At 42.4% G+C, this 11,709-nt stretch overlaps 1 protein-coding gene across 1 annotated transcript; it reads left to right on the top strand.

The window, feature by feature from the left end:
- The first annotated feature begins 394 nt into the window (after nucleotides 1-394).
- Nucleotides 395-3,366, top strand: LOC141082255 (uncharacterized). The gene has a single exon (XM_073566194.1). It carries the CDS (start codon nucleotides 598-600, stop codon nucleotides 2,020-2,022), a length of 1,425 nt encoding a protein of 474 aa, XP_073422295.1. The 5' UTR covers nucleotides 395-597; the 3' UTR covers nucleotides 2,023-3,366.
- The last annotated feature ends 8,343 nt before the right edge of the window (nucleotides 3,367-11,709 follow it).

Genomic DNA, 11,709 nt, shown 5'->3' with positions numbered 1-11,709 from the left:
CATCCTAAATGTTGTTTGCGCACACTGCAAGACTCCGAAGTGAGAGCGGATTTTGCTGGATTGGTTTATAGAAACCTTGTTGCTTTTCAACAGCCTTTGAGCCACTAATAGTGCGGGAACCTCTGTTTTTCCAATGACAGATGATGGACCTGAGTGGGGACTTGTTTTTGTGAGATGAGAATTGGTATTATTTTCGCCTACATAACATTGATTGGTTTCTTTATATTTGATATTTGGGAGGCAGAATGAACAAACAGTTGAACACCACACACTACTGGCTCATCCAGCAAGGTTTTCTATTAGACTGTGAACTGTCATTGACTTGGTAAATAATTAAAGTTTTTTACATAGCTTGCCATTTTTATGGACAGTTTAAGTAGAAATGTTCAAAAATATAAAACCAAAGGATATTTTATTAATAAGTAGTAATTGTTTTTTATCTTAGCAGATGAATGTACCAGGAGATCAGAGGGACATTTGACATCTTCAATTTTTAAATCTGATGATCTTGAGATCCTACAAGATACAACTGAAGTGATTGCTATTACTCCAGATATACCATCATCCATTCACAGCAAAGATCTGTCATCTGGTCCTATGAAACAGGTCCCATCTTCTGATTCCTTACTGAGTAATAAGGGAAAGCAATGTCACAAAAGAGGCAATAAAAAACAAACTGCTACTAAAGCAAAGAAGTCATTCACATGTTCAGAATGTGGGAAATGTTTTACGTGGAAATCACGTTTTGTTACACACCAGAGAACTCACACAGGGGAGAAACCTTTTTCCTGTTCAGAATGTGGGAAATGTTTTACATGGAAATCACATTTTGTTGCACACCAGAGAACTCACACAGGGGAGAAGCATTTTTCCTGTTCAGAATGTGGGAAATGTTTTACACTGAAATCAGATTTTGTTACTCACCAGAGAACTCACACAGGGGAGAAGTCTTTTTCCTGTTCAGAATGTGGGAAATGTTTTATACAGAAATCAAATTTTGTTACTCACCAGAGAACTCACACAGGGGAGAAGCCTTTTTCCTGTTCAGAATGTGGGAAATGTTTTATACAGAAATCACATTTTGTTACTCACCAGAGAACCCACACAGGGGAGAAGCCTTTTTCCTGTACAGAATGTGGGAAATGTTTTAACCTGAAAACAAATTTGGTTAATCACCATAGAACTCACACAGGGGAGAAGCCTTTTTCCTGTTCAGAATGTGGGAAATGTTTTAACCGGAAATCAAATTTGGTTAATCACCATAGAGCTCACACAGGGGAGAAGCCTTTTTCCTGTTCAGAATGTGGGAAATGTTTTAACCGGAAATCAAATTTGGTTAATCACCATAGAGCTCACACAGGGGAGAAGCCTTTTTCCTGTTCAGAATGTGGGAAATATTTTAAACAGAAATCAGATTTGGTTAATCACCATAGAGCTCACACAGGGGAGAAGCCTTTTTCCTGTTCAGAATGTGGGAAATGTTTTAACCAGAAATCACATTTTGTTACTCATCAGAGAACTCACACAGGGGAGAAGCCTTTTTCCTGTTCAGAATGTGGGAAATGTTTTCACTGGAAATCACAATTGGTTTATCACCATAGAACTCACACAGGGGAGAAGCCTTTTTCCTGTTCAGAATGTGGGAAATATTTTAACCGGAAATCAGATTTGGTTAATCACCATAAAATTCACACAGGGGAGAAGCCTTTTTCCTGTTCAGAATGTGGGAAATGTTTTCACTGGAAATCACAATTGGTTTATCACCATAAAATTCACACAGGGGAGAAGCCTTTTTCCTGTTCAGAATGTGGGAAATGTTTTGCACATAAATCACATTTTGTTAAACACCAGAGAATTCACACAGGGGAGAAGCCTTTTTCATGTTCAGAATGTGGGAAATGTTTTTGCACTAAATCAGATTGTGTTAGGCACCAGAGAACTCACCAGGGGAGAAGCCTTTTTCATGTTCAGAATGTGGAACAATTTTTAACCAGAAAGGGAGTCTTGTTCCACACCAAATAACTCACACAGGGGAGAAACTTCCTTCATGTTTAATCGAAAATAAATCTTGATCACATCAGAGAAGCCATTTTTCCTGTTTATAATGTGGGAAATCTTTTAATAGAAATGAAATCTTACTACTAATAATAATATTTATTTTTATATAGCGCTAACCTATTCCGCAGCCCTTTACAGTTTGCACACATTATCATCACTGTCCCTAATGGGGCTCACAATGTAAATTCCCTATCAGTATGTCTTTGGAATGTGGGAGGAAACCCACGCAAACACGGGGAGAACATACAAACTCCTTGCAGATGTTGTCCTTGATGGGAGTTGAACCCAGGACTAGAGCACTACAAGGCTGTAGTGCTAACCACTGAGCCACCTCAACAGACCTTACACAGGGAAGAAGCCTTTTTCCTGTTCAGAATGTGGGAAATATTTTAACCGGAAAGCGCTTGTTAGACATCAGAGCAGTTACACAGGGGAGAAGCCTTTTTGATTTTCTTAATGTAGTCAATATTTTACTTGGAAATCAGCTGTTAATAAACATCAGAAACATCACATAGGGTAGAAGCCTTTTTTATGTTCATAATGTTGGAATAGTTTTAACCAAAATTGAATTTTCTTAAATGGGTTGTCTCTTGTCATTCCTCCTGTATGCTGAAAAAAGGCTAAAACTAAACTTTATTAATTCCAAATGTAAAACTATACCCATAATTCACCCCCTGAATGTTAGACAGAAGGTGACTAATAGAAAAAAACATATACCCCACACCTCAGTATATAGGGTGAGGTGATGTATACACACTCACTCTCCAAGCCTCACATTTCTACGGGTTTCATTGTCCTCACCAAAGGCGTCATCAGTTGACTATTTAATATTGATCTATATTCAAGCGAGACTAGACAAAAAAAAAATTAAAATCATGTTATCTGTAACAGAAAACTAGCCACATATCGGCAGATCCCAGACTTCAAATTTTATACTTCGTATAGTTTTTACATCACGAGGGACTCAGATCTATCATTCTACAGGAAACAACCTAGGGGTTTTCAGCCTCGGTTGGAAGAATACAGATCTGCTCCATTCACCATCGCTGAACCATGGATACGTTTGGAGAAGCCAGGTTGTGATCCTCAGATCAACTGGCCTTTTACCTTGTATGGACTGAATGGATTGTCCTCTTCCTACACTTGTCGTTACCTCATCTCTGTGCGTGCCACAGGTGGGGTAGCGACCCTGGGAGTGAATCAGCGGAAGGGTGAGACTCTGTAATGTGCACTCTGTTGGGTATTTTGCTGTGACTGTTCTATGTGTTATCTGCCTGTTTTGTGGTTCAATAAAGCATTGCCACACTGCATTACCCTCACTGTGTGTTGTCTGAGTAGCATTATGCCCATGTTAAAGGGAGAGCCTGCGTTAGGTGGGAGGATCCCTGATCCATCTCGTTTCGGTCAGCGGACCGCGGCACCCGTTGACCACCCCATGTCTCCACAGGCATGCTTCAATAGTCTCAATGGGAGGCTAGAAGCTGCTATAACCCGATCAGTTCTGCTACATACAGGCAATGATCAGATCACCTGCATGTAGCAGAGTTGCTCACTTGCTATGAGCGCCAACCACTGGGCAGCGCTCATAGGATCCGGCAGTGACAACCATAGAGGTCTGCTGGAGACCTCTGGTTGTCATGCCAACCTATCGGTGACCCGCAATCATGTGACGGTCACTGAAGTGCGGGATTTCTGGCCCATCATGTGCAAGAAAAGATGTAGGCTCAGCGCCGGAGCCCACATCAAAAGGAGGGAGTCTGACATCAGCATACAGTTACACCCGATGTCAGAAAGGGGTTAAAGGGGATTGTTTTTACAGAGACAGAAGTGGTAATTAATCATGTATACATACAAATAATTACAAAAATACACAGCTTCTAATGGTAAATAGTATAGAGTTAAGACAAGAAAATATAATTTGTGTAAATCGTGTAGATATAAAAATTCAGGCAAATGTCAAATGTTCAAAAACACAGAAAAAAGGCAGAGATGCCGACCTGCCCAGACCTCCAAACAAACGCACTATCAGGGTGAGTGAGCCCATATAGTTAGGATGGGGGCAACACAGGTGCAAGAATACCGATGAGACAACCGCTCACAACCTACCAATGTATGGAGGGGCGGTTGCTTGGTATATTAATGCACAATGAAGACTTGTATGCTCCGCTGTTCACACAATGGTAATGCACAGCATCCAGGCTAACAGCCTATTAGTTACGCCCATACTATTAGATCAGGCGGGCTGCCTAGCGCCATCCAAACGCATCCCATGTGAACAGACACCACAGTTTACAAGACCGAATGGGCCCAACTGCACCCTGAAAAATATAGTGCAAAAAACACATATAAAAATATGAGAGGTATTAGTAAATATTTTGGCCAAAATACGTAAGCAAGTAACCCACGTCATGCGTTGGCCTAAAAAAGTGTCAAAGGACTTACAGAAATTGCTTCTTCTACTTCCACCACTGCTGCTGCTGCTAATATTTTGGCATTGAAGAATTGACGGTCCAGAGGTTGGAAGTCTACAACCACGATTCGAACTGTGTGCTTCACTGCTGTCTTAGGGAAAAGCTCTCTTAAGGTTGTGTAAAAGCGTGTTTCAATACTCCAGCATTCGCTGTTCCCTTTCTAGGGCGGGGATCGTCTGGCAAAATTTGGTTTTATAACGTGGATCTAAGAAAGTGGCAACCCAGTAGTCAGCATTATTCCTTACCATAACTATACGGGGATCATGTTGCAGATAGTGTAGCAAGAAGGCGCTCATATGTAGGGCTCTACCATGAGGTCTAAGCCCAAAGCCCATGCTGTGTTGGTGGCTGGGTAACAATGAGGCTCATTTCCTCCGTCCCATCCCTCCAACCACGAATAACAGAGAGGGAAGTATTATCCTCTTCATCTTACAGTTGCTCGCCCATCACCTCTTTCTCCTCCATTTGTTCCTTGGATCTTGCACCTTCGATAACAGCGTGTCTATCACCACCCCCACTCGATCACAGTAATCCACCCTCCCTTGGCACCCACCTGTGTGGTGACAGTCTTGAACTTAGAGACAGTATTATCCCTTCTGCATCCGCCTCTGCTTCCTCCTCTTCTGGGACCACCATCTCTTCCCGCAGGCTGTTCAATGTCTTCTCCAGCATATATATGACCGGAATAGTGATGCTGATGATGGCGGCATCAGTGAGAACTATCTCAGTAGCCATTTTGAAACTGTGCAGAAGGGTTCAGAAGTCCTTAATCTGTGCGCACTCTGTAAATGTGACATGCGCCAGGTCCATACTGCGTTGGCCCAGGCTATATGACATGACATACTGCGTCAGGGCTTGTTGCTGCTGCTACAGTTGCTCCAACGTGCACAGTGGAATTCGATGAGGAGAGGGGTGTGAACAGCAGAAATGAGCACACAGCTTACGTGCCTTCTTGAGCAGTTCACCCAGGCCAGAATAGTGGTGGAGAATACGCTGTACCACCAAGTTGAGGACATGAGCCATGCAAGGCACGTGTGTGGGCTTGCCTTGCTGTAGGGCCACCACCAAGTTTGCACCGTTATCACCTTCCCTGCATGCAGGTTCAGCGGAGACAGCCATTGATCACACTGAGCCTGGAGAACTGTCCACAACTCTTCAGCTGTATGACTGCAATCTCCAAGACATATCAATTTTAAGACTGCCTGATTGCAGAGAGCCCATGTTGTGCAGTACGGAGGTGGTGGGGGTCTGCTCCGCACTTGGAACGTGTGTCTCATTAAGGCAGAGGTTGAGGGCACAGGTGGAGGCCCTAGAGGTGATAGAGGAGGCAAAAGCAGTGGAGGAAGTGTTAAATGTAGAGGTTTGTCCTGCAAACCTTGGGGATTCCAAGACTTGTGGAGCAGCACCTGTTCCCACAGCCAGTAGAGTCACCCAGTGCTCAGTCAGCGAGATGTAACCCCCTTGGCCATACTTACTCGTCCAAGTGTCTGTGATGAAATGCACTCTAGCAGACAGCGATTTTGTCATGGAATGGGTGATGTCTGCGACATGCTGGTGTAGCACAGGCACAGCTTTCTTAGAAAAGTAATGACTACTGGGTAATTGGTACTGGGGGACTGCGACGGCTATGAGATTTCGTAAACTGTCTGTATCAGGCAGAAAGGCAGCATTTCTGTGGCCAACAAATTGGAGATGGTGGAGTTCAACCTCTTTATTTCCTCCTACGCATGACAAAGCTATCTTTTATGTGACCACAACTGCGGAACCATGGGCTAGCTGCAGTGCTGAGAGAGGGCGGAGAACGGTGAACCAGACAAACTGCTGGACCGTGAGAGAGTTGCAAGCGGAGATGTTACTGTGGTTTGAGAAACTTGTGGTGTGATCGTTCTCTTTGATCAGTCAAAATCTAGGCTTGTCCGGTTCCGTTACATCTGAAGGCGGCATCTCAGTCAGCGTGACTGGAGCAAGTACAGAACTTGAGGTTTTGTGGTTGAAGACCTGTGTCTCAATAGTTGATACAGTAACCGAGGAGGAGGAAGCAGCAGATGTGATTGATGGGGCGGCTGATGGTTGTTGATGTCCGCTGGTCCGCATTTTTGTGCAATTGAATTCCCACAATAAAGCATGCTAACATAGTTAAAAAGAAGATTTTTGTCCATCCAGTTCAGCCTATATTCCATCAGAATAAATCCCCAGATCTACGTCCTTCTAAAGAACCTAATAACTGTAAGATACAATATTGTTGCGCTCCAGGAAGACATCCAGGCCTCTCTTGAACCGCTTGACTGAGTTCGCCTTTACCACCTCCTCAGGCAAGGAATTCCAGATTCTCCCTGCCCTAACAGTAAATAATCCTTTTCTATGTTGGTGGAAAAACCTTTTCTCCTCCAGACGCAGAGAATACCCCCTTGTGACCGTCACCTTCCTTAGTATAAACAGATCCTCGGAGTGATTGTATTGTCCCCTTAAATACTTATACATGGTTATTAGATCGCCCCTCAGTTGTTTTTTTTCTAGACTAAATAATCCTAATTTTGCTAATCTCTCTGGGTATTGTAGTTCCCACATCCCCTTTATTAATTTTGTTGCCCTCCTTTGTACTCGCTCTAGTTCCATTATATTCTTCCTGAGCACCGGTGTCCAAAACTGTACCAGTACTCCATGTGCGGTCTAACCAGAGATTTGCACAGAGGCAGTATAATGCTCTCATCATGTGTATCCAGATCTCTTTTAATGCACCCCATGATCCTGTTTGCCTTGGAAGTCGCTGCCTGGCACTGGCTACTCCAGGTAAGTTTATCATTAACTAGGATCCCCAAGTCCTTCTCCATGTCAGATTTACCCAGTGGTTTCCCGTTCAGTGTGTAATAGTGATATGGACTCCTTCCCATGTGTATAACCTTACATGTATCATTGCTAAACTGCATCTGCCACCTTTCGGCCCAGCTTTCCAACCTATCCAGATCCATCTGTAGCAGAATACTATCTTCTCTTGTATTGACTGCTTTACATAGTTTTGCATCATCTGCAAATATCGATATTTTACTGTGTAAACCTTCTACCAGATTGTTACTAAATATGTTGATTAGAATAGGTCCCACACCAACCCCTGTGGTACCCCACTGGTCACAGCGACCCAGTTAGAAAATATACCGTTTATAACTACCCTCTGCTTTCTATCACTAAGCCTGTTACCCATTCACACACATTTTCCCCCTGACCCAGCATTCTCATTTTGTGTGCCAACCTCTTGTGTGGCACGGTATCAAACGCTTTGGAAAAATCAAGATATACCACATCCAATGACTCACCTTGTTCCAGCCTATAGCTTACCTCTTCATAAAACTGATTAGATTGGTTTGACATGAGCGATTCCTCAAAACCCCATGCTGATATGGCGTTACACAGTTATTCTCATTGAGATAATCCAGAATAACATCCCTCAGAAACCCTTCAAATATTTTGCCAACAATAGAGGTTAGACTTACTGGCCTATAATTTACAGGTTCACTTTTAAAGCCCTTGTGTTGATTGCGCATGTGAAATTTCATACAAGTAGTCAAATTATTGCACTTTTTACCTTGGCTCAGTTTTTTTTTTTTTGCAAAGTTGGCAGATTACATGAGTTGGCTCATAATTTGCAGTGTCAAAAAAGGCCCAGAATAGGCAACCCTTGCCACCTCTGCAAACTGCAGACCCATGGACGCTGCTGGTCAGAGGCACAGTTGTGGCTGAGGATGCATCGCTCGTCGTGGCTGCCTCACTGCGTGTTTGCGATGTACAGCGCAACCTAACCTCATCTTCCTCAGATGACCTACTCAGCTGTGTGTCTCTATGTTCACACCAACTGGGATCTATCACCTCATCATCATCATCCTCTGTGTTATCACATTCCTCGCCATTGGAGTCACCCTCCTCCTCTTCTTGCCCTGACAGCACAGTACAATCCATATGAGCCTCAGATATCTGAGTCTCATCAGGACCATCTCCCCCAGGGGTAAGCGTCTGCTGATGAGGGTCAGGATGCTGTTCAGACCATACTTCGTTCTGCCCCGGATCCAGCTAAATAAATGGGCATCGGTGCAGATTTCCTCCTCTTGACTCTGTGAAGCTTTTGAGTACACTTTTGATGAATTCATGATAGAATGTGTGAACAGCTCTTCAGACTCACCCATCTGTGGTTCCGTACAGTCAATTGTGTCAAAGAAATGGTTAATCCTAGTTCTCTAAATTCTAGAAAAATAACTGAAAAACAACTTGTAACCCATGACACCATTTTAATTTTTATCATCTGTCTACGTGGTTAGATAATTCTGCCAGTGGTCAGTTCCAAATCTCTCTCATAATAAATGTCTAGATATGTTGAGGCCAAATCCATTTCCTGGCCAACAGGATATGGTTCCATGAACTATTAAATTAATAAAAGGGAAATGCCAAAAACTCCCGTTACCTCCAATTAAATATATCTTATGATACATGATACAGTTGACATCTTGTTATATAACTATCATTCTTGCCAGTTATTGTGTAAGCTCTCCGCCATTTTTGTTAATTGTTACACAATATTACGGAATTGTCCATATTTGTTCATTTCCTCTTCTGATGAGCTATAAAAGATCTACCCTGACCCTCCCAATAAAGGAGATTAACTTGAAAGACAAGCAACCTGTGTCTCTCTTTTTATTTCTCCACTCCTAGGATCCTAGGTAAGAGAAGCTCTAAGTGAGCTTTACCTGAGGTTGGTGACTAGAAAAGAAATCCTGACACTGACAACTTGGAGGCCCACAGCGGGATTGCATTCCCTTTTAACTATCGATTTGGACTGAAAAAGATTGCCTTGCTTTTGTCAGGGAGAGCAGAAAGAGGACCCGGGTAAGTGAGCATTTTTGCTCGCATCCTTTCTTGTCTCCCTCAGGCAAGGTAGGTAGGTCAGTCTGTCTGGATCTTTGAATGGGAATCCCCTCGGGTAACAAAATTTAAAAGATTTAGGTTTATTTTATTTTTGTCTCTTTGCTTTAATCTATTTTGTTTTTGTGTCTTTGTCTGTTGTTGCATATTTGCACTTGTTCATCTGTCTAAAAATACTAACCATCTTAACATTCTAATATTATGTGCTTAATTGTTGTTGCAAAGTAAAGACCGGGCAATAGACCAAAAGTGCTGTTAACAATTGTTTTGTTTCAGGATGAAGTGCGATGATTTTTCATTTGTTTTGTCTGTATCTATAACAAAGGTTCCTGTCTTTCTGTTTGTAATGATATCAGTGTTTGTTAATATTGAAAATATTGCAATCAAATTGTCTTGATCCTGCTTTGCTGCTTTGCTATACTTGGTTTATGTTTGTTCTAACTTTTATTCTTCTTTTGTTTGTTGATGCCTTGTCAAATGTTAATTGATAAGTAGTACTGATAATGCTGTCCTGATATGTTGCTATGTCTGTGTTGTGGAGCACTAAGCTGCGCTGTTGAGATTGAGAGATGGAAGCGATTTAGCAGAGAACATGATAAATGGATTAAGAAATATGGTTATGAGGAGCAAGTGGCCGCATGGATGAGAACAGCTGAGCAGCATGATCCATATTTTAATACTGATAAGAATGATGACTAGAGGGAGTTCGCCCAAAGTAGGAGAGGGAGAAATCAAATAGCGCAGGGACGAGCAGCAGCCCCTCCTTTACAGCGACAGTCTGTGTCCGCAGCTCCCTGCGCCCCTTTGAGTGAGAGTAGGGAAATCTCTCTTAGTGACTCAAATGTTACCAGTAGTTGCAGTCCTACAAGGGACAGAATCCAGTTGGTAAGTAGTAAAATGATAAGAATTGGTTGATTGTTTGGTGTGAATCTGCAAAAATAAAATTAAAGGATTATCAAAGGAAATTTGATAAATGATGGGTGCTCAGTGTATAAAATAGTTTTCTTACTCAAAGCAGTGAGTAAGATAAAATTCTCTAGTTAGTTGCTACTTGAAAAATTTACAGGAAGGTCCTGGGTGGGAGTTTGTAGTGAAGAGGGAAAATCACGTGAAGACAATCTATGGGAATATAAATGTAAATGTTTTTTGTATGCAACCCGGTACTCAGATAGGACGCTAATTAGAGGATATAGTGAACCAAGCAAGAGTTTCTACAAATAGATGTGATTGATGTTTTCGTCCATTGGCACTAGAGCATTTTTGATAAGATGCGGGGAGCGGGAGAGTACAGAAGTACTACGTGTATAGATGTGATTGAAGTGTCAGACAGATGCTTACCATGTGTGTACCATATGCTGTGTGATAAGGGTCTGTATTCAGTTCAGCAGTATAGGCACAGAGTATATTCTTGTCATATGCATTGTCCAAAAGCTGGGTAGATGTATTGGACTCTAGGTGGTATATGCCAAGGTGGCAAGATAATATCACGCACGAATATTATCTTATTGAACCCCGAGTGGATTCAGGAATAGATCTTCCATATTCAGAGTCTAGTAAGGGCTCAGATCCAGATGTATGAGGAGTATATAGCGCTTGTGTTTGGAGCTGTGTTGTTGACAGTATTCTGTCTAATTGTTTGGGAGAGTATGTATCAGCATTAGGATAGAACAGAGAGCTGCGGTTCAGGTTATTGCTTTGATAGTGGGATTGCTGGCTATTGTAGTAGACCAGTGGGATCCGGCTATTACATAGCAGGGCTGAAGACAGGGGTCGCTACCCTTGACAGCTGTTATGGTGCTAGGCATACCAGGTCAGGACAGACTACGGATCCGAGATATAAGATAAAGGACCTGCAGGATTATGAAGCAGTTAACAATACCGCTGACAATTCTTGAAAAGGCAGAAGTGTCAAGGAATGGATGTTTGGATGCTGAGAGATACAATGAGTGTTTAAGTAAGGAGCATGCTGTATGGATTGGAAAATGTGATTATGGTGTGCAAGTTGCAGCGTGGATCAGAACTTCTGAATGATATGTTGTGTTTTATTACTAAGAATGATGAAGTTATTACTAAGAAGTTATGATGAATGATGAAGTTAATACTAAGTGTGATGAAGTTAGAATGAGAGAATGTATGTCAGGCAATCTGCAGCGTCTCCACACACAGGCTGCTCCCCTTCCCAAGATCAGTCTGTGTTTCCACAGCTCCCTCCACCCCTGTAGTAGCGGAGGGGATGAGACCGGCCCCCCTTAACCCCTTCACTACCAAGGGT

The sequence above is a fragment of the Dendrobates tinctorius genome, unplaced genomic scaffold (genome assembly GCF_039654945.1).
Source record: "Dendrobates tinctorius isolate UK_male_01 unplaced genomic scaffold, ASM3965494v1 ptg000017l, whole genome shotgun sequence".
Taxonomy (NCBI): domain Eukaryota; kingdom Metazoa; phylum Chordata; class Amphibia; order Anura; family Dendrobatidae; genus Dendrobates; species Dendrobates tinctorius.
This window is presented reverse-complemented; position numbering and strand designations above follow the sequence as displayed.

What these genes read in the sequence shown, in the direction of transcription:
- LOC141082255 (XM_073566194.1), top strand. Translation starts at nt 598, where the DNA reads ATGAAACAGGTCCCATCTTCTGATTCCTTACTGAGTAATAAGGGAAAG.